At 44.8% G+C, this 24,249-nt stretch overlaps 1 protein-coding gene across 5 annotated transcripts in view; it reads left to right on the top strand.

The window, feature by feature from the left end:
- The window catches only part of LOC147605582 (3-ketoacyl-CoA thiolase 2, peroxisomal-like), a 113,608-nt gene that overhangs the window by 33,606 nt on the left and 55,753 nt on the right, over window positions 1–24,249 (top strand). For all 5 annotated transcript variants that reach the window (XM_086793153.1, XM_086793149.1, XM_086793152.1 and 2 more), the window contains 3 exons: window positions 17,011–17,087; window positions 17,270–17,354; window positions 18,590–18,716. In XM_086793153.1, the coding sequence (XP_086649279.1) occupies window positions 17,011–17,087; window positions 17,270–17,354; window positions 18,590–18,716 (289 nt within the window). The remainder of the gene's footprint in view (window positions 1–17,010; window positions 17,088–17,269; window positions 17,355–18,589; window positions 18,717–24,249) is intronic.

Below are 24,249 nucleotides of genomic sequence, written 5' to 3'. Positions count from 1 at the left end.
GTACTGGACATCCCGCTTTTAGCAAACTTTGAACACAATGGACAGCCAAGGCAACCCTTTGGAAGTACCAAATTCGAGGGGTCCCTCTAGTGCTTCTCGTGGGTCTGATGCCCTGCGTGGTAGACACAAGCCCCTTGAAAGGGTTATGGATAGTGAATCCAAGGGTCAACTGTCTCCAGGAAAGACAGTTATGCTTGAACAAGACCCTGATGCTATGAGAGCTGAAATGGAACATATGAGAAAACTTTTGCAGGCTCAAGAGCAAGAATTGAAGTTTTTGCATGAAGATCCACATCTGCAAAGTGCTATTGAAGCCAGGAAGGCTGATGCTATGGTTGATGTAACCTTTGAATCAATGGCTCGTGAAGTGGGCAAGAAACCAAGGGAGTTGGCACTTGCCTATCTCCTTCGTAAAGGTGATATCAAAGAGGGGGATGACGGAGAGCTGAAATTCAGAAATCCACCTCGTTTGAAGCATGGAGATCCCGCATCGCAGAGGCTGAAATCTTTTATGCAAAAGGAAGAGGTGACTGTCACCTCTCGACATGCATCCTCTCCACAAGGCACTAAGCCTGACAGATATATGTATGCCAGTGCTCATGGAGGGCACGAAAGTCACATGCATGCAAGATATGTATCTCATGGTGACAGGTCTACTTCCAGAAAAATTTTGCCTTCTGAGTTGTCTCATGGAGAGACCATGCCATATGCAGGTAGGTCACATGCATCTGAGCTTCGAGTTCGTGGAGCACATGCCACCGTGTCCCATGAAGCTTCTATGACGGCCCATGGAGCCCATGCAGACAGGGCTACCCCGTTGGATAAGGGGAAAAGAAAAAGAGAGGACCATGAGCCTCATGCCAGGAAGCTCAAGGAGTTCAAAGCAGGTGATAAATCTGTCAAATTTGATGTCTTTCATGGTGAACATGATGCTTCTAAGGTGTTAGCGTTTGTGGCACAGTTCGACATTGCTTTCAGCGATGAGGACTTTACAGAAAAGTCGAAGGTGCGCCATGCTAGCATGTTTCTGAAAGGGACTGCTGCCCATTGGTGGATCACCGAAAAGATCACCAAGGATCCCATCTCTACTTGGAAGGAATTCAAAGATAGATTTTATGCTCAGTTCTTGCCACCCAATGCGGAGCAAACTCTCACTCAAAAGTGGGACAGGCTGGAACAAAAGGACAATGAGAGTGTGCAACAGTATGTTAACAAATTCTGGAAAGTGTTGCTGGAAGTGACTCCCTTCATGCAAATCACAGAAGATGAAAGAAAAAGGAAGTTTCGTTCTGGATTGCAACCTGCATATAGATCGGGTATTGAATTGCACCCGAAACATACGTTGCAACAACTCACAGCTTCTGCCCTTGCTACAGAGCAATTGGTGCTCAAGATCAAGCAGGATCAAGGAGGTTCCAAGGCGAAGGACAAGGCTGCCCCAAATCAGCAAAAGGGCGGACAACCATCTAAAAAGAACTTCCGGGAGCCCTACAAGGGTGGTAAAGCTGAAAATAACACATCTAAAGAACAAGGCCCAAGGAAGAACAAATTTGGACTAACTCCGGAGCAAAGAGAGTAATATGCTAAGGATGGAAAATGCTTTTCTTGTGGTAGCAAAGACCACATGTTTCGGCAATGCCCAGATCGCAAACCAAAGCACGAGGACAAGCACACCAAAGCAAATGTTCATGCAGTTCCTGATGTGCAAGGAAATACAGGTCATGATGCAAAAGAGCGTATGGTTTGCAAGGCTTGGGGGCAAATCAAGGATCAGCCCGCACTCTTTATGTTTGATGACTGTGCAACTGACAATTTCATCTCTATGCAAATGGCAGCTGCATTGGGTATTGAGGTTGAAAACATGGGACCTCAGATTGAAGCCGAAGCTGCATTTATTGGTAAAGAGGTGCAGGTTACCCCTTTGATTGGGAAGTTGCGCATCCATATACAGGGCTATCTTGATAATGAGCATTTCCTAGTTGCTCCTCTCAATGGATGTGATGTATTGTTGGGCAAGCCGTGGCACCATAGGCTTGAGCCCCGCAAAGACTACAAGTCTAATATGATTTCTTTTATGCATAAAGGCCGCATGCATTTTATTGATGCTGGCAAAGAAGGGGATTCCATCCCACTTGTATCGCACATCCAAATTAATAAAGCAATGAAAAAGAGTCTTTCAGCGTACTTGGTTTTTGTGCGCGATAGTCTTGTGCCAAATCATCAAAATGTGGATGCTATGTCTAATGATAGGCTGAATTTTCTTAATGCATTCAACGATTGTTTTGCTAACTCATTGCCAGGTGAATTACCTCCCCGAAGGCCCGAAGATCACCGTATAGATCTTGTGCCAGGTAGTTCTCCACCTAACAAACCCGCATACCGAGTGAGTGCTGCACAACAAGAAGAAATTATGAAGCAGGTAAACGAGCTTTTAGAGAAAGGTTTGGTTCAGCCCAGTCCCTCACCTTACTGCTCTCCTGTGCTTCTTGTTCAAAAGAAGGACGGATCATTCCGTATGTGTGTAGACTACAGAGCTTTGAACAAGCTTACCATCAAGAACAGATTTCCTATTCCACGTATTGATGATATCTTGGATAAGCTTGATGGTTCAGCTTGCTTTAGCAGACTTGATTTGAAGAGTGGTTATCACCAGATACGCGTGGTGCCACAAGATGTCCATAAGACTGCATTCAGGACAGCCTTCGGATTATATGAATTCTTGGTAATGCCTTTTGGTCTCACCAATGCTCCTGCTACCTTTAATCGTATGATGGATAGGATATTCCGACCCCATCGCAAGTTTACAGGAGTCTTCTTTGATGATATCTTGGTTTTCTCCAAGAATGAGCAGGAACACAGAACTCATTTGGTCACAGTGTTCGAAGAGTTGCGGAAGCATAAACTTTTCGTCAATGCCAAGAAAAGTGAGTTTTTCCTTTCAGAGATTCATTATCTGGGACATATTGTATCCAAAGATGGAGTTACAATGGATCCTGCAAAGATCGAGACTATTCGGAATTGGCCCGAATTGCAAAACGTACATCAAGTACGTAGTTTTCTGGGATTATGTTCATACTACAGGCGTTTCATAAGGCATTTCGCCATGATTGCCACTCCTCTACATGATCTCACGAAGAAGAAAACTGCTTTCAAATGGACTTCAAAGGAACAGGATGCTTTCTTGCAGCTCAAGCATGCGATCATATGTGGTCCAGTATTGATTGTTCCTGACTTGCACAAGTCATTCGTGGTTGAATGTGATGCTTGTGGTGATTGCATAGGAGCTGTCCTAAATCAAGAAGGGCATGCAATTGCATACGAGAGCCGTCGTTTGCATGATGCTGAGCTTCATATGGATATCTATGAGAAAGAGCTCTTGGCTGTAATTCACGCCTTAAAGATTTGGAAACATTACCTTCTTGGGGCTGAATTTGTAGTCAAGACAGATCATCAAAGCTTGAGATACTTTCTATCTCAAACCAAGCTTTCAGAGAAGCAGATGAGAATGGCAAATTTTCTTTCCATGTTTCATTTTCAGATTGTGCATACTCCAGGAAAGAAAAATGTGGTGGCCGATGCACTATCTAGGAGGCCTTATATTGCTGCAGTCTCAGTGGCCTCTCATGGAGACCTAACTGCTATGAGAGATTTGTATCATTTGGATGCTGATTTTTGCCATATATGGACTGATTTGATGGCTGCTCATTCACATGCCTCTTATGTAATCAATGAGGGTTATCTCATGAAGGATAATTGCCTATGTGTGGTGAAGGATTTGCGTCCAAAGGTTATGGACGAATGTCACGCTCCACCATATGCTGGTCATAGAGGTATTATGCCTACTACTCGCATGATTCAGAGGTATTTCTTTTGGCCAAGCATGCGTAAAGACATTGAGGCTTATGTGCGTGCATGTATTACTTGCCAAAAGGTGAAATTTGACAGGCAAAAGCCTCCAGGTTTGCTTCAGCCATTGCCTATTCCCTCGCAACCTTGGGAAAGTATCACGATGGATTTTATTATGGATTTGCCTAGATCCCAGCATGGGAATGATGCTATTTGGACTATTGTGGACAGGTTTAGCAAGCAAGCTCACTTCTTGCCCGTCAAGAAAACCATCAAAGCTGATCATATGGTAAAGCTTTTTCTTGCTAATATTTTCAAGCATCATGGTATGCCTGAATCCATTGTTGGGGATAGAGATCCCAGGACTACAAGCCTATTTTGGAGGGCTTTGTTTGATAATATGGGTACTAAGCTTGAGTTTTCATCAGCTTATCATCCCCAAACGGATGGCCAAAGTGAAGCTGCAAATTCAGCCGTGTTGGATTTGTTGAAGTGTTATGTGGCAGATCAAAAGAGTGCATGGGAGAAGTATCTTCCACTTGTTGAGTTTGCCTACAACAATACGATCCATGCTTCCACAGGAAAGGCTCCGTTTGAGATTATTTATGGCAGAGTGGTCTTGCCACCCATCCTTCGTACAAAGGATGAGATTTTTGCAGCTGATGAATATGTTCGTGACTTGGATGTTGCCTTTGGTCAGGTGCGGACAGCCATTGCAAGATCTCAAGATAAGCATAAAATGGCTGCTGACAAGCATAGAAGGGACATGGAAGTCAAAGAAGGTGATTGGGTATTGCTGAAATTTGAGAAGGCTAGGCTTCGGAAGAGGCCAGGACGAGAAGGATCATATCCTAAGCTTTCTCCTCGCTATTATGGACCCTTCAAGGTGATTCAGAAGATCAATGAAGTGTCCTACAGGCTTGCTTTACCTAGTCATTGGAAGATTCACAATGCTTTTCATGTGAGTCTATTTCGGAAATATGTGGGGCCAGATCCTGATGAGCCTGTCAGAGAAGATCCGCCAGAAATTGAAGAGCTTCAGGAGATCCTCCAGCCAGAACAGATTGTTTTTCACAAGGAGAGAAAGCTACCTGCAGGAAAGCTTTCCAGGAGATACCTTGTGAAGTTTAAGAATTATTTGCCTATTGATGCCAAATGGGTAAATGAGGATTATTTTGCAGATTATCCGCAATTGTTGCAGGCATATCTTGAGGCTTTTCAGTTGAGGTCAACTCTTTAGAAGCCCGGGGGGATGTCACCAATTGGCCGACCATTTGGTCCATTCCCAGTTTTTGCGTCTCGTTCACTTGAGGCCAGGCCGGTGTCTCGTGTGAAGAGGCCAGTATTTTGCCGACATGGACGGGAGCCAGACTGGTGCCACCCGTGTTAGCAGGATGGTGTCGTATGGACGGGAGCCAGATCAGTGCCACCCGTGTATGACCTGGACTGTGCTCGATCCATGGGACTGTCACGCCATGGAAGAGCCAGTATTCGTGCCGTGTTTTGCCTATGGGACTGTCACACCATAGGGAAACTCGTGCCTGGAACTGTGTCTTACCTATGGGACTGTCACTCCATAGGAAGACCAGGTTTTTATGTTTTTATGTCGTGCCAGTTTTGTGCCGACAGATATTTTGTACATGTTCCATGAACGGGAGATATGTCCATGTTACTTTTTGCACATGCACACATGATTTGCATGTTTGAAACTGTTTTCGCATGACATGTATTTGTGTGTTTGCCTGCCTGACGTGTTACTTACTGAGCGGGGACGCCTGCCAGTGAGTCGTGAAGTCTGCTCTGTATTCTGACGAGTTTCAGTGCATGTGAACAGGTGGTAAGTATATGGTACATGTTGTTTAATGTTATTTTATTCTAACCCCTTTATTTATAAGGTTAGGTGTTCACACTTATTTAAAAGTGGGCACCCCCTTTGGGCACCCACTTTGGGGCCAAGGTGGGGAGCCCCACTTTTAAGTGAGTGTGGGGGTGGGCATGGTCACCTACCCCCACTAATCCCCCACATGCAAACGTGGGTATGACCAAGGTTAACTCCACTTCCAATTTTATTAAAAAAAAGGGCCCCCTTCAAGCGTAGAAGCCATCGCATCTACCTGGCGTTGATCCATCACCCATCGCTTCATCTTACGTGAGAATCGGCTACCATCTCTACAAGCGGCGCATGTTTTGCTTGAAGGCGGCTATTTTTCTGTACTCTCTGCTGGCTGCGCCTCTTTTTCTACAGGCGGCCAGCGCAGACTGCAGGTGTGCTACACACAGGCTGCGCATGTTTCTTTGAGGCGGCTGATGTACTGTTGCAGGCGACTGCTTCAACCTCTTCCACACGGGCGCATGCCTTTACCTCTATTGCTGGCGACTGAACCTTTGGATGTTGGCTGCGTTTCTGTACAACCAGGCAACCAACTCTTGCATCTACACCACCTTCTCTCCTGCAGGTGACTGTGCGCCTCCATCTCCTCCATCAGGCTGCCTTTCATCCACTGCAGTCAGCAAGGCATTTCTCTCCTAAGGCGGCTACTCCAACTTCTTTTTGGGCAAGAGGTTGGGTCTTCTTTCATAGGCGGTTGCTCTCTCTTCTTCGGGAGGCTGTATCTTTCTACAGGCCACTACTCCCCTCGACGTGCTTTTGCTTCTTGGTGTTCGTCACTAGGAACTGCACACATGGGTATTGGTTTCCTATCAACCATCTACAAGTAAGTGATTTTCAGATTTGAGAAAGGTATTATATGTTTAAATCTGATAAAGGATTCATCCCGCTCGGCCAACACCCGTTCGGTGCCGGGTTGTCCAAGCTGTATTGGCGAACCTCGGTCCAAAGGTGCTGAGATCGGGAGAGCCAGGCGTTAGTACGAGAGCGCCTGTTTGTGCGTGGTCTCGGAACACCAGTGAGGTGCTCTCCGCGGAGTCCAGTGAAAGCACAGGACCGTAGTGATTGGACCACACTAGTGGTCGTTCTGCTTCGAGTTTTCTTCATCGAAATCCGAGCCTATTTGTTTGGTACTGTTTTCATATGTACATGGACATTATCTGGTTCTCAGAACCCATGGAGCATTGTATTCATTAAAATACTCCCAATAAATATATCATATATTGAGGGGGGGGGTCGGCCCGTTCCGGCCCCAGTGCTGGTGTCCATCTTTCCATTTCTGTTCATTTAAATTTCAAGTTGTTTTAAGTTGTCCATTTCAAATTTGTGGTTTTAAAGTTGTGCTATTAAGCGTGTGGGTGTCCAACGGAGTCCTTCCCACTTGACGGGATCGGTTTCATTGGTATCAGAGCACGGTTGTTTCCCTCTTCCTAGTGGGGAAACGAACCTGTGTACTGGACATCCCGCTTTTAGCAAACTTTGAACACAATGGACAGCCAAGGCAACCCTTTGGAAGTACCAAATTCGAGGGGTCCCTCTAGTGCTTCTCGTGGGTCTGATGCCCTGCGTGGTAGACACAAGCCCCTTGAAAGGGTTATGGATAGTGAATCCAAGGGTCAACTGTCTCCAGGAAAGACAGTTATGCTTGAACAAGACCCTGATGCTATGAGAGCTGAAATGGAACATATGAGAAAACTTTTGCAGGCTCAAGAGCAAGAATTGAAGTTTTTGCATGAAGATCCACATCTGCAAAGTGCTATTGAAGCCAGGAAGGCTGATGCTATGGTTGATGTAACCTTTGAATCAATGGCTCGTGAAGTGGGCAAGAAACCAAGGGAGTTGGCACTTGCCTATCTCCTTCGTAAAGGTGATATCAAAGAGGGGGATGACGGAGAGCTGAAATTCAGAAATCCACCTCGTTTGAAGCATGGAGATCCCGCATCGCAGAGGCTGAAATCTTTTATGCAAAAGGAAGAGGTGACTGTCACCTCTCGACATGCATCCTCTCCACAAGGCACTAAGCCTGACAGATATATGTATGCCAGTGCTCATGGAGGGCACGAAAGTCACATGCATGCAAGATATGTATCTCATGGTGACAGGTCTACTTCCAGAAAAATTTTGCCTTCTGAGTTGTCTCATGGAGAGACCATGCCATATGCAGGTAGGTCACATGCATCTGAGCTTCGAGTTCGTGGAGCACATGCCACCGTGTCCCATGAAGCTTCTATGACGGCCCATGGAGCCCATGCAGACAGGGCTACCCCGTTGGATAAGGGGAAAAGAAAAAGAGAGGACCATGAGCCTCATGCCAGGAAGCTCAAGGAGTTCAAAGCAGGTGATAAATCTGTCAAATTTGATGTCTTTCATGGTGAACATGATGCTTCTAAGGTGTTAGCGTTTGTGGCACAGTTCGACATTGCTTTCAGCGATGAGGACTTTACAGAAAAGTCGAAGGTGCGCCATGCTAGCATGTTTCTGAAAGGGACTGCTGCCCATTGGTGGATCACCGAAAAGATCACCAAGGATCCCATCTCTACTTGGAAGGAATTCAAAGATAGATTTTATGCTCAGTTCTTGCCACCCAATGCGGAGCAAACTCTCACTCAAAAGTGGGACAGGCTGGAACAAAAGGACAATGAGAGTGTGCAACAGTATGTTAACAAATTCTGGAAAGTGTTGCTGGAAGTGACTCCCTTCATGCAAATCACAGAAGATGAAAGAAAAAGGAAGTTTCGTTCTGGATTGCAACCTGCATATAGATCGGGTATTGAATTGCACCCGAAACATACGTTGCAACAACTCACAGCTTCTGCCCTTGCTACAGAGCAATTGGTGCTCAAGATCAAGCAGGATCAAGGAGGTTCCAAGGCGAAGGACAAGGCTGCCCCAAATCAGCAAAAGGGCGGACAACCATCTAAAAAGAACTTCCGGGAGCCCTACAAGGGTGGTAAAGCTGAAAATAACACATCTAAAGAACAAGGCCCAAGGAAGAACAAATTTGGACTAACTCCGGAGCAAAGAGAGTAATATGCTAAGGATGGAAAATGCTTTTCTTGTGGTAGCAAAGACCACATGTTTCGGCAATGCCCAGATCGCAAACCAAAGCACGAGGACAAGCACACCAAAGCAAATGTTCATGCAGTTCCTGATGTGCAAGGAAATACAGGTCATGATGCAAAAGAGCGTATGGTTTGCAAGGCTTGGGGGCAAATCAAGGATCAGCCCGCACTCTTTATGTTTGATGACTGTGCAACTGACAATTTCATCTCTATGCAAATGGCAGCTGCATTGGGTATTGAGGTTGAAAACATGGGACCTCAGATTGAAGCCGAAGCTGCATTTATTGGTAAAGAGGTGCAGGTTACCCCTTTGATTGGGAAGTTGCGCATCCATATACAGGGCTATCTTGATAATGAGCATTTCCTAGTTGCTCCTCTCAATGGATGTGATGTATTGTTGGGCAAGCCGTGGCACCATAGGCTTGAGCCCCGCAAAGACTACAAGTCTAATATGATTTCTTTTATGCATAAAGGCCGCATGCATTTTATTGATGCTGGCAAAGAAGGGGATTCCATCCCACTTGTATCGCACATCCAAATTAATAAAGCAATGAAAAAGAGTCTTTCAGCGTACTTGGTTTTTGTGCGCGATAGTCTTGTGCCAAATCATCAAAATGTGGATGCTATGTCTAATGATAGGCTGAATTTTCTTAATGCATTCAACGATTGTTTTGCTAACTCATTGCCAGGTGAATTACCTCCCCGAAGGCCCGAAGATCACCGTATAGATCTTGTGCCAGGTAGTTCTCCACCTAACAAACCCGCATACCGAGTGAGTGCTGCACAACAAGAAGAAATTATGAAGCAGGTAAACGAGCTTTTAGAGAAAGGTTTGGTTCAGCCCAGTCCCTCACCTTACTGCTCTCCTGTGCTTCTTGTTCAAAAGAAGGACGGATCATTCCGTATGTGTGTAGACTACAGAGCTTTGAACAAGCTTACCATCAAGAACAGATTTCCTATTCCACGTATTGATGATATCTTGGATAAGCTTGATGGTTCAGCTTGCTTTAGCAGACTTGATTTGAAGAGTGGTTATCACCAGATACGCGTGGTGCCACAAGATGTCCATAAGACTGCATTCAGGACAGCCTTCGGATTATATGAATTCTTGGTAATGCCTTTTGGTCTCACCAATGCTCCTGCTACCTTTAATCGTATGATGGATAGGATATTCCGACCCCATCGCAAGTTTACAGGAGTCTTCTTTGATGATATCTTGGTTTTCTCCAAGAATGAGCAGGAACACAGAACTCATTTGGTCACAGTGTTCGAAGAGTTGCGGAAGCATAAACTTTTCGTCAATGCCAAGAAAAGTGAGTTTTTCCTTTCAGAGATTCATTATCTGGGACATATTGTATCCAAAGATGGAGTTACAATGGATCCTGCAAAGATCGAGACTATTCGGAATTGGCCCGAATTGCAAAACGTACATCAAGTACGTAGTTTTCTGGGATTATGTTCATACTACAGGCGTTTCATAAGGCATTTCGCCATGATTGCCACTCCTCTACATGATCTCACGAAGAAGAAAACTGCTTTCAAATGGACTTCAAAGGAACAGGATGCTTTCTTGCAGCTCAAGCATGCGATCATATGTGGTCCAGTATTGATTGTTCCTGACTTGCACAAGTCATTCGTGGTTGAATGTGATGCTTGTGGTGATTGCATAGGAGCTGTCCTAAATCAAGAAGGGCATGCAATTGCATACGAGAGCCGTCGTTTGCATGATGCTGAGCTTCATATGGATATCTATGAGAAAGAGCTCTTGGCTGTAATTCACGCCTTAAAGATTTGGAAACATTACCTTCTTGGGGCTGAATTTGTAGTCAAGACAGATCATCAAAGCTTGAGATACTTTCTATCTCAAACCAAGCTTTCAGAGAAGCAGATGAGAATGGCAAATTTTCTTTCCATGTTTCATTTTCAGATTGTGCATACTCCAGGAAAGAAAAATGTGGTGGCCGATGCACTATCTAGGAGGCCTTATATTGCTGCAGTCTCAGTGGCCTCTCATGGAGACCTAACTGCTATGAGAGATTTGTATCATTTGGATGCTAATTTTTGCCATATATGGACTGATTTGATGGCTGCTCATTCACATGCCTCTTATGTAATCAATGAGGGTTATCTCATGAAGGATAATTGCCTATGTGTGGTGAAGGATTTGCGTCCAAAGGTTATGGACGAATGTCACGCTCCACCATATGCTGGTCATAGAGGTATTATGCCTACTACTCGCATGATTCAGAGGTATTTCTTTTGGCCAAGCATGCGTAAAGACATTGAGGCTTATGTGCGTGCATGTATTACTTGCCAAAAGGTGAAATTTGACAGGCAAAAGCCTCCAGGTTTGCTTCAGCCATTGCCTATTCCCTCGCAACCTTGGGAAAGTATCACGATGGATTTTATTATGGATTTGCCTAGATCCCAGCATGGGAATGATGCTATTTGGACTATTGTGGACAGGTTTAGCAAGCAAGCTCACTTCTTGCCCGTCAAGAAAACCATCAAAGCTGATCATATGGTAAAGCTTTTTCTTGCTAATATTTTCAAGCATCATGGTATGCCTGAATCCATTGTTGGGGATAGAGATCCCAGGACTACAAGCCTATTTTGGAGGGCTTTGTTTGATAATATGGGTACTAAGCTTGAGTTTTCATCAGCTTATCATCCCCAAACGGATGGCCAAAGTGAAGCTGCAAATTCAGCCGTGTTGGATTTGTTGAAGTGTTATGTGGCAGATCAAAAGAGTGCATGGGAGAAGTATCTTCCACTTGTTGAGTTTGCCTACAACAATACGATCCATGCTTCCACAGGAAAGGCTCCGTTTGAGATTATTTATGGCAGAGTGGTCTTGCCACCCATCCTTCGTACAAAGGATGAGATTTTTGCAGCTGATGAATATGTTCGTGACTTGGATGTTGCCTTTGGTCAGGTGCGGACAGCCATTGCAAGATCTCAGGATAAGCATAAAATGGCTGCTGACAAGCATAGAAGGGACATGGAAGTCAAAGAAGGTGATTGGGTATTGCTGAAATTTGAGAAGGCTAGGCTTCGGAAGAGGCCAGGACGAGAAGGATCATATCCTAAGCTTTCTCCTCGCTATTATGGACCCTTCAAGGTGATTCAGAAGATCAATGAAGTGTCCTACAGGCTTGCTTTACCTAGTCATTGGAAGATTCACAATGCTTTTCATGTGAGTCTATTTCGGAAATATGTGGGGCCAGATCCTGATGAGCCTGTCAGAGAAGATCCGCCAGAAATTGAAGAGCTTCAGGAGATCCTCCAGCCAGAACAGATTGTTTTTCACAAGGAGAGAAAGCTACCTGCAGGAAAGCTTTCCAGGAGATACCTTGTGAAGTTTAAGAATTATTTGCCTATTGATGCCAAATGGGTAAATGAGGATTATTTTGCAGATTATCCGCAATTGTTGCAGGCATATCTTGAGGCTTTTCAGTTGAGGTCAACTCTTTAGAAGCCCGGGGGGATGTCACCAATTGGCCGACCATTTGGTCCATTCCCAGTTTTTGCGTCTCGTTCACTTGAGGCCAGGCCGGTGTCTCGTGTGAAGAGGCCAGTATTTTGCCGACATGGACGGGAGCCAGACTGGTGCCACCCGTGTTAGCAGGATGGTGTCGTATGGACGGGAGCCAGATCAGTGCCACCCGTGTATGACCTGGACTGTGCTCGATCCATGGGACTGTCACGCCATGGAAGAGCCAGTATTCGTGCCGTGTTTTGCCTATGGGACTGTCACACCATAGGGAAACTCGTGCCTGGAACTGTGTCTTACCTATGGGACTGTCACTCCATAGGAAGACCAGGTTTTTATGTTTTTATGTCGTGCCAGTTTTGTGCCGACAGATATTTTGTACATGTTCCATGAACGGGAGATATGTCCATGTTACTTTTTGCACATGCACACATGATTTGCATGTTTGAAACTGTTTTCGCATGACATGTATTTGTGTGTTTGCCTGCCTGACGTGTTACTTACTGAGCGGGGACGCCTGCCAGTGAGTCGTGAAGTCTGCTCTGTATTCTGACGAGTTTCAGTGCATGTGAACAGGTGGTAAGTATATGGTACATGTTGTTTAATGTTATTTTATTCTAACCCCTTTATTTATAAGGTTAGGTGTTCACACTTATTTAAAAGTGGGCACCCCCTTTGGGCACCCACTTTGGGGCCAAGGTGGGGAGCCCCACTTTTAAGTGTGTGGGGGTGGGCATGGTCACCTACCCCCACTAATCCCCCACATGCAAACGTGGGTATGACCAAGGTTAACTCCACTTTCAATTTTATTAAAAAAAAGAGCCCCCTTCAAGCGTAGAAGCCATCGCATCTACCTGGCGTTGATCCATCACCCATTGCTTCATCTTACGTGAGAATCGGCTACCATCTCTACAAGCGGCGCATGTTTTGCTTGAAGGCGGCTATTTTTCTGTACTCTCTGCTGGCTGCGCCTCTTTTTCTACAGGCGGCCAGCGCAGACTGCAGGTGTGCTACACACAGGCTGCGCATGTTTCTTTGAGGCGGCTGATGTACTGCTGCAGGCGACTGCTTCAACCTCTTCCACACGGGCGCATGCCTTTACCTCTATTGCTGGCGACTGAACCTTTGGATGCTGGCTGCGTTTCTGTACAACCAGGCAACCAACTCTTGCATCTACACCACCTTCTCTCCTGCAGGTGACTGTGCGCCTCCATCTCCTCCATCAGGCTGCCTTTCATCCACTGCAGTCAGCAAGGCATTTCTCTCCTAAGGCGGCTACTCCAACTTCTTTTTGGGCAAGAGGTTGGGTCTTCTTTCATAGGCGGTTGCTCTCTCTTCTTCGGGAGGCTGTATCTTTCTACAGGCCACTACTCCCCTCGACGTGCTTTTGCTTCTTGGTGTTCGTCACTAGGAACTGCACACATGGGTATTGGTTTCCTATCAACCATCTACAAGTAAGTGATTTTCAGATTTGAGAAAGGTATTATATGTTTAAATCTGATAAAGGATTCATCCCGCTCGGCCAACACCCGTTCGGTGCCGGGTTGTCCAAGCTGTATTGGCGAACCTCGGTCCAAAGGTGCTGAGATCGGGAGAGCCAGGCGTTAGTACGAGAGCGCCTGTTTGTGCGTGGTCTCGGAACACCAGTGAGGTGCTCTCCGCGGAGTCCAGTGAAAGCACAGGACCGTAGTGATTGGACCACACTAGTGGTCGTTCTGCTTCGAGTTTTCTTCATCGAAATCCGAGCCTATTTGTTTGGTACTGTTTTCATATGTACATGGACATTATCTGGTTCTCAGAACCCATGGAGCATTGTATTCATTAAAATACTCCCAATAAATATATCATATATTGAGGGGGGGGGTCGGCCCGTTCCGGCCCCAGTGCTGGTGTCCATCTTTCCATTTCTGTTCATTTAAATTTCAAGTTGTTTTAAGTTGTCCATTTCAAATTTGTGGTTTTAAAGTTGTGCTATTAAGCGTGTGGGTGTCCAACGGAGTCCTTCCCACTTGACGGGATCGGTTTCATTTTGGCTTAAAGGAAAACCATGGGGCTCATATTAGGCTGGTCGACTCTATTAAAGAGGCAGAAGGGAGGGCTGTTTTCAGCATGTGCTAGCACCAATTTGGCCGACATAGCTGCTCTCTCTCTCTCTCCCCCCTGCTCCTTTCAGCGCTGGCCATACAGCAGTCTCTTTCTTCTCCTGACTATCTTGCGCTGGTCGTACAGGTGGGCTGTTGTTGATCCATTGTTCTCTCTCTAGCTTCAGCGCTGGCCGCATAGGTATTGGCCGACGGCAGCTAGATTTTCTCTCTTATGCGCTATATAGCACAGGCGGCAGCTATTGGTATTTCTTCTTCATGAGCCGCCTTCTGGCCACACTTCTGTTAGCAGTCATCTCCTGTCTATACATATCACACATCAGGGCCTTTGTTGTGGGTGTTCCCGCCCGTGTGGGTAGTTTCTCGTTTTTTCCTCATTTGTCCATGTCCTCAGTTTTTTTTGGCTGGTGGGGGGGGGGGGGGGGGGGGGGTTGCTATGCTGCTTGTGTACTCTTGGCTGACTGGTTCTGTGCTATCCGACTTGCTCTTTTCTCCTGGCCGACTTGAGGACAGCTGGCCGACTGGTGATATTCCCAGTCGTGGACACGTTCTCCTGTTGTCGGCTTGTTTTGGGCTGGCCGACCAGCAGCTTGGGGCCATATATATGGAGTGTTTTGCCCCCACACCACATTGTATCATATGTACCGGATCTTGTATATAGTAGAGTTCATACAGCTTCTCTCTCTCTCTTCTATGTTTGTTCTTCCACACCTAGTTCTGCGTTTTCAGGCTGGTGGTTCTCTCGCGTTTGCTCATCTTCATCGTGGAGTCTTGCTGTGTGTGCTCTTAGCTGTGTCTCATATCCGTTGCGTATTCCGACATGGTATCAGAGCCCGAGGTAGCTTGAAGCTTGGAGACATTGGAGAGCTTGCGGGAGATTTGAAGAGCTTGTGGGGCTTGGTGCTGATTAGAGATCTTGTGGGCTGTTCGGGACTTGGAGATTGGGTAGAAGGCGGCCATCACCCTTGGACAGTCACCTTGCATATTAGTTGCAGCTTTGTTCGTGAGAAGATTTTTGCTGATGACATCTTGCTAGAGTTTTGTTCGACGGAGGACAATGCGGCGGACCTCTTCACGAAGTCTCTACCTCAGGCGATGCTCTAGGAGCACTCCATCTCACTGGGGTTGGTTCCACATCCAGGAGCTGAGAGGGGGTGTTAGCAGTCATCTCCTGTCTGTACATATCACACATCAGGGCCTTTGTTGTGGGTGTGACCGCCCGTGTAGGTAGTTTCCCATTTTTTCCTCATTTGTCCATTTCCCCAGTTTTGTTTGGCTGTGGGGGGGGCTGCTATGCTGCTTGTGTACTCCTGGTTGATTGGTTCTGTGCTACCCGACTTGCTCCTTTCTCCTGGCCGATTGGTTTTGTGCAGTCCCCGACTTGAGGATAGCTGGCTGATTGGTGATATTCCCAGTCGTGCTGTCAGCTTGTTTTGGGCTGGCCGACCAGCAGCTTAGGGCCATATATATGGAGTGTTTTGCCCCCACACCACATTGTATCATATGTACTGGATCTTGTATATAGTAGAGTTCATACAGCTTCTCTCTCTCTCTTCTGCGTTTGTTCTTCCACACTTAGTTCTGCGTTTTCAGGCTGGTGGTTCTCTCTTGCATTTGCTCATCTTCATCGTGGAGTCTTGTTGCGTGTGCTCTCAGCTGTGTGTCTCATATACCCGATGCGTATTCCGACAACTTCTGGGGCTGTTTTGGAGGAATATGGGATAGTTTTTGAGAGCTCTTTTGGGACTGATTTGAGGCTCTGTTTTTGGGACTGTTTTGGTGCGGAGTTCGGGGCTGTTTTTGGCTTCGTACCAGTCTGTTTTATGGACTGTTTATGAGCTGATTCATGGGACTGTTTTGAGGCAGTTTTCGGATGGCTTTTTGGTGCTGTTTTTGTCTTGGCGCTGGATGGATATCTAGCAAGAGATTTATTGATGCTTTGTTGGAAACTCCGTGCTGCACCCGCATCTTGGTTTATTTTAAAAGCTTCTCTCTCAATAAAAGTTCCTAAGGGGGGGCGGCCGTTCCGGCTCAATGCGGTGTTTTTTAAAAAAATATTGTTTGTGGTTCTTTCGCTGTGTTTTCAAAGCTCTGTTGGTATTTGAAGTGTCCCCCCACTGAGATCCATGCCTCTGCACCCCCACAAAGCGCCTCGTAGTCACTGACATGCAACCTGTCTATATGTACCAATAGGACTCTCACCCTCATACCACAAGCTTGTAGAAAGGTTAGCTCCTCCTGCCCTCTTTTAGCGTTATGCTTTCTTGCTTTGCTCATAGTTTTCATTATCTTCTAATCTTTGTTTATCTTTATGATCAATACTTGGCCGTATCACCTCTTACAAAATAAACTCACTTTATTAGTGCTAGGGCACACTATCAATCAAATTCACATATTGTTATTAATGTATATCTCATATCATTCCCTGCCATGCCCATAGAAATCAGCACACACTGACTGACACTTATCCAAATCAAGCAAGACTGGAGTCTAGATGGCCCACTTGGGAACATAAGGCATTGGAATTCTTGCTCTTAAAGTATTAAGTTTTCCTTTATCAATCTAAATGTGTAGGAGTTAACGGACGTATACACATCTATCAATCATTTGTTTACACAGGTTATACAGTGCACATCTGATGACAATAGTTTGTATGAGAGGACAGGTGACTTTTACGATGATGTGGCCATTGTTTCGTAAGTATTATACAACTTTTTCAGTGCTCTTTTTGCAGAAGTGCCATCAATCATGCATGCACGCATGCACACACCCACACATGCTTAGGCAATCCCGGACTTTCCTCTTCCTGATTAACTAAGATCTTCACATTTGTAATAGATCAAATTTCTATATTTCTCATTTATGGTTTTTTACACAGAGCGGTGCGCACCCCCATTTGCAAAGCTTTTCGTGGGGAACTAAAAGATACACATGCTAGAGATCTTTTGTCTGTTGTGTTAAAGGTATGAAAGTACTTTTTGCATTTTTCTTTATTCTTTGATGATGATGCCCATGCTTACGAGAGAGGTAAGGCAGATTGCTACAGAACTTTCCAAACTCCTCTTTCTGTGTTCAAATTTCATATGATGCTAAATGTGGCTTATAAAATGGCAGCATTATTCTTGAAAGTTGAGTGAAAATGAAGAACCTTTTCCTAGCTCCTTTTTACAGCTGTTGTATGTAATAGGTGATATCCCAGCAAATGGTTAAGGTTGTTCTCATTGCGCTTTGTAGCTAATAAGAAGCTTTTGTTGAATGTTTTGTGCTGTTCTTTCATATATACTTCTCCCTGCCAACACCACCCTAAGCCCACCCTTCCCTCCCCCTCCTCAAGTTTTCCCTTTTCTCCTGGCTCTTCATTCATCCTGATCTCTTTGCTTTTAAAATGGCAGCATTATTCTTGAAAGTTGAATGAAAATGAAGAACCTTTTCCTAGCTCCTTTTTGCAGCTGTTGTATGTAATAGGTGATATCCCAGCAAATGGTCAAGGTTGTTCTCATTGTGCTTTTTAGCTAATAAGAAGCTTTTGTTGAATGTTTTATGCTGTTCTTTCATATATACTCCTCCCTGCCAACACCACCCTAAGCCCACCCTTCCCTCCCCCTCCTCAAGTTTTCCCTTTTCTCCTTGCTCCTCATTCATCCTGATCTCTTTGCTTCTTTAATCACTTACTGCTACCGTATTCTCATGTCTTTGTGCCATCCCCATTTCCCATGTTTGCTGTCTCTTTTCCACCGTACTGGCTTCAGCCACCAGCAGACCCCCTCAGGCTCTCTGGGCCGACCCCCCTCACTGACTGCTAGCCATACTCTCATGTCTATGTGCCATTCCCATTTCCCATGTTTGCTGGTGACTGGCTTCAGCCACCAGCAGACCCCCCTCAGGCTCTCTGGGCAGCATGCATTTCCCTTTGCAGGTTGCATCTCTGTGTCTTAGGTTTCATGGGTCGTGGCCACCTCCTGCTCTTCACCATGGAGGATGGGGGTTGCCTTCTTCCAATCTTCAGAGAGTTTAACTCGTTTAAAATCCAAGTTTAAGCAGTAGAAAATGGTTGATACTCATTATTGAAATTTGAGCATATGATGCATCAAAACAAAAGGGAAGGTTTATTTTACTTCTGTGGCAAGTCTCTCAAAGGATTTTATTTATAAAAACATGCTCATGCAATAATGGGAGGGTTGCTCAATTTTGAATCCAGGCAGTGGTTGAGCAAAGTGGGATCAACCCGGAAGAAGTAGGCGATATTGTTGTTGGCATGGTTATTGGCCATGCAGGAAAGAGAACTAAAGATTGCCGCATGGCAATGTTCCAAGCTGGCTTCCCAGGTGAAATGTGGTTGGCAAATCTTTTACTTTGAAGTTTTTCATATTCTCTCTACGTTTGCTAAGTTGTGTGGATTTTTTGATTGAGCTCGGATGATTTATTAGGCATTAGTTGTCTTGTTGTTAGTTCTCCATATTGTCCACTTGAAAGACTTGTACATGCTCAATTATGCATTTTGTATGCGAATTGTATGGCTCCTTACCTGTGATCATGTGTGTTATATGCCTCTATTATGAGAGCATAGCTTATACTTCAATACATTTTGTAACAGGATGTACCAAGCAAGAGATCAAATTATTTACACACAAAAACAAAACACCAAAATTTTGGGTATTTCGGAGTCTAGTAGTGTCTCCATTGGAGTGAACACCCCCTTCGGGTGTGAACAGCCCTTTTAAGGTCTAAGTCAAAAGATGAGGCTTGATGCCTATAAAAGCATTGTACATGGTGGAAGTATTATCATAATTCATTCATCATTGTGTTTTGCAATCTCACTCTCTCTCTCATCCTAGCAGAGTTTGCTGCGGCTCCTATGTTGATGGAGGCCCTGTTCCAAACAGTCACTTATATACAGAGGGTGAGGGAGATGGATCCACTTCAACACCCCGACTTGCACTAGAGTCATCACAACAGATAGTGGCGAGAAGAGAGCATTCATCCTGGTATGGCACAATACTTACTTGGTGTCAGGCACATGGATTAGAGATGGACCGGCTCCCTCCATTTCAGTATCATCTAGATTCCCCATACATTAGGGTTACACATGAAGACATGAACCAGGTGATTTGATACGTTCTACTAGGGCTATACACATGTAGCACATGGATCACACCGGTAGGTCCACTGCCTACCAAGATGAAGATCATTCATGGCTGCGTTTTTCTTTGCTACATGAGTTGTGTTTTGGCTGCCCACTCCTGCTGTCCATTAAGCGTCTACTACCTCCATGTGTAGCCACCATAAGATCACACATGGCTGTGTTTTTCTTTGCTACGGTAAGTGTCTACTGCCTCCATGCGCAGTCACCATAAGATCACACATGTGTTTTGGCTGTGTTTTTCTTCCTCAACTTTGCACATGAAGCTACATTTATCCTCTCAATCATGGAGACACATAGGAGCAACATCACCATCAAGAATTTTATTGGGGCAAACTTTCCTACATGATAGATCAAGATTAGACTCCTTTTGATGTGAGAAGACGTGTGGAACATTGTCAAAGGAACAAAGAAGAAGCCTGCACCAAATGCTGAGAAAACCCTAATATGGGAGGACAAGAATGATAAAGCAATGGCACTGATTGGCTTGGGGCTTGCTGACAACCTCATCCACCATGTGGACTTCGACAAAACAGCCCAAGAGGTATGGGAGAAGCTGGAAAACCTATTCTTCAACAAAATCAACAACTCAAATGTATTCTTTAAGCAGAAGTTTTTTAATTTAAGGATGAATGAGAATCAAACTTTGGGTGGACATTTGAGCAATTTAGACTCCATCATTCAACAACTTGTTGCCACAAAAGCACAATGTTACATGGAAGCTTTGGGAGTCTTCTTTCAGCCCTAAACACCATCTTGGAACATGCTGATGCAAAACGCATACAAAAGAGAGAGATAGATGAGTATTCAGTATATTCTAATGTACAAAAAAGGTAGTACAATCTTGCAGCCCTTGGCTGCCTTCATGAAAAGGTGTAAAACCTAATCTAGTCCTATATCTATGACTTAGCCCAATGTTGGACTGAATGATCTAAACAATGAGCACTTTTGCCTTTAATACTGATGGACTGGCAGATTGTTGGTTGGCCAGGTTCTGGACAAATTCCACATACTTTGCTGCAGCCGACAGGTCTTCTATGAACTAGGCGACAGCCTCACTTGTCCACCACCAGTTCTTCCCTACCCATAACAACAACCAATGCTCTAGAGTCAGGTGCTCTCTTAGATAATCACTGAATCCATGGAAGAAATAGTGCGTAAACACTTCACTTTCGCTTTCATGAACCAGATGGGTCTCACTTGAAATTCTTTGGATATATTTTATATGTGCATGTTCCTAATGAAGTCAAAACCAAGTTAGATCCAAAGCCAGGGAAACGCATCGGTTCTGCTTTGGAGCAAAAAGGTTATAGATGCTATAACCCTACCACTCGTGAGATGTGAGTAAGCAAAGATGTTGTCCTAGATGAGATGAGAAGCTAGTATGCACCAATGAAGGCAACTAAAGATGCAAATGCAAGCAGTAATGATGTTGTCCCACATGTAAAGCAGCAACAATCAAAGATTCTTAATGGACCTCGAAGTGGTCTAGCAGTGGATCCACTATTAGTATATGGTTAGGCATGTTGAGAGACATATGTAAGGAATGTAGATGCATCATCTATTGTGATCGCATCAATGAACGATACATAATAGTGGCATCCTTTAATTGATGTCGTCTTTATTGGTCCCCAAACATCAGAGTGCAACACATCCAAAGGTCTTTGCTGGTCCCCAAACGGTGCCTAGGGCTGAGGGTCAACCTGGCATACAAATGTAACTCGCCTGGGAAGCGCGGGAGTGGGTGTGCATCGCCTTGACCATGAGCACAATTAAACATTTTGGCATTTAATCACAGCCATTAAACAATCCACAAAGCTGAAAATAAAAGTTGCACAATTGACACCACATAGAGGCTGGAATGGGCTGACCCCCCCACGCCCCCCCGCGGCCCCTTGGAGTATTTCATTATCCAGGGAGAAATATAACATGTACAAGCTTTGAGGGCCTTACTCTCTCCCCATGGGAGATGCCAGATTATCCATATACAATCATAAACTTGTCCTTCATCCAATATGGCTATCCAACATGTCCTTCCATAGGCGCACGCCGCACAAACATGTATAACAGCCCACATGGCTCTTCCATATGCGCATAAACTTGTATGACAGCCCATATGGCTCTTCCATGAGCACATAAACCTGTAAACCAGCCCATGTGGCTCATCCATGAAATCATAAACCTGTAAACCAGCACATGTGGCTCATTCATGAGCTCATAAACCTGTATAACAGCTTGTATGTCACATCCATGAGCGCCAAAACCTGTAAACCAGCCCATGTGGCTCATCCATGAGCACATAAACTAGCATAACAGCTTGTATATTGCATAAAACCAGAAATTTCAGCAAGCTTGAGGACTGTTTTGCTGAAAAACAGCCATCCGGGGTGTGCAAGATGGTGTAGAGTAGTGAAGATCATCTTCCCCAAGCTGGATATGGCTATGGTCGGCTTAGAAATGAAGAGAAATGGAAAAGTTTTCAGCCTCCAAAAACCTACTTGAAGCTCAAACTCGCCCAAGAGATAACTCTCTCAAGTTCAAATAAGCAAGATAAATGCTACAATGCCATGTGTAGAGCTGAATTGACAAGTGTGAGGACACTTGTCTCACTTTTATCCTCTTATCTCCCACATGTCCCAAATCCAAAGGTCAAAAATTCCACAATCTTCAGCTCTAAAAATATCCCAGATAATAGCTAATTTCACATCAGCGCTTTGGCAATACTCGATCTCTGTTGAATTCCGGAGGTAATGTCGCGAACAGAAATTCCATTGGAGATTGCCAAAAATAGCAACTTTTCCTAAAATTTAGGAGACGATCTCTTTGTGTTCCACCACATGAGAAATACATGTTAGCACCATGTAGAAACCAATTTCATTGGTCGATCTCCCCCAAATCCTTAAGAGTTCGCTATACATTGACACTTGAGCTCCAAAACCCATTTCTGTGTCTAAGAAACCGTCTCGAGTGCCTAGACTATGCTACGAACACTTGGTCCTCTGTACGTACTGGATAATCCTCCATTCCCAAAGCTTGTACATTCTTGATCTTTCGGGCATCCCACATACATACATAGATACATATATATACATATATACATAGATAGATAGATATGTATATACATATGAAATACATACATACATATATACATATGCATATACATACATGCACACACAGACATACACACATATATATATCTATATATATACACACATATACATAGATAGATAGATATGTACATACATATGAAATACATACATACATATATACATACATACATATATACATACATACATACACACGCACGCACACACACACACACACACACACATACATATATATATCTATACACATACATATATACATACATATATACATACATATATACATATACATACATACATACACATATATACATACATACACACATACACATACATACATACATTCTATTTTTTGCCACCTTCTGTTTTGGCCTTGGGTTGCACACTACTCAAGCATGGCATTCTTGCAATTTTGCATGGTCATTTATGGACCCACTTAAGCTTATGATATGTAATGCAAAAGAGGTCTTTATATCTAATTGTGTCCAAAGCTGCAACTGTTCTATACATGATGATGGGTTTAATACTGCATTCAATCATAGTGTGACAACTGATTTAAGTATCATCAATCACATGTCTTTGCATAACTAGCTCATAAAAGGGCTTAACTATACCTCCTCGCCCTTGTTGCTCTCTCTCTCGCCCACCCTCCTTTCTCTGGAGAGGATTCCCTCTCTCTATGCCAGCTCTGTCACATAGAGCCCGAGACAGGACCATGACATATGTCGATGCCCTGTATACTATGAGATTCGGGGGAGGTTCCACTGCCTCTTCCGAGCTGGGTTCGGACCACTTTCCAGGATCATGGACTTCCCGGATCAGAGATGCTTGGGACTTTTTCTTCTAGAGCTCCGTAGACACAGGGAGTCCTTAGTGAGATCCAGATTAGCTGTACTTGCTCGAGGACCAGCACAGAGAGCTCTCACCGACTTCTTCCATACCAGTACTCCGAGGGCCGATCCACCCATCATACCCAGACCACAAGCTAGTGTAGGAGCTTGGCCGAGAGGTGTGACACTCGATAGAGCCACTAAGTTATGCAGAGCTCGACGCCCCAGACCCCATGGCCCTCGCCCACGGCCACGCCACCACAGGAGGATCCGGGTCATCATCTCCCATCATCGCAGGACCTTCTCGCACCAGCTCAGTTTTACCACCTTGAGCACCATGTCACGACGGCCCATGAGGGATGTATTAGGGTGATATGCGAGCTCTCTGCTCATGTACCTAGATCAGATTTTAAAGTTCTAGATTTTTGTTATCTTTCTTTATTACTATTTTGTACCCAGGATGATGTACCTCATGGATATGATGTAACCTTTTGGTCTCATAGGTCATTTTGGCCTTTTGAAGACGTTAATACAACTTTCTTTCTTTCTTTCCCTACGCCAGATCTTTGAGGCAGCAGACCAGCGCATACTGGGGAGATTCATTCTAGACATACAACGTCACAAAGAGACATCATTACAGGCTCAGACAGCTCCAGAGGGGGGACGACAGACATAGATTACTACATTTTTTTCAGAGATCCATCCCACTCCCAGCCCCTACACGGCAAGGAATTACTCTCCAGAGAGCAGAGACACTCAGAGCCCGCAGGAGACAAAGGACACC

The sequence above is a fragment of the Cibotium barometz genome, chromosome 59 (assembly GCF_041138505.1).
Source record: "Cibotium barometz isolate CiBa-2024 chromosome 59, ASM4113850v1, whole genome shotgun sequence".
Classification (NCBI taxonomy): domain Eukaryota; kingdom Viridiplantae; phylum Streptophyta; class Polypodiopsida; order Cyatheales; family Cibotiaceae; genus Cibotium; species Cibotium barometz.
Note: the sequence above shows the minus strand (reverse complement) of the source record. Positions and strands in the feature narration are given on the sequence as shown.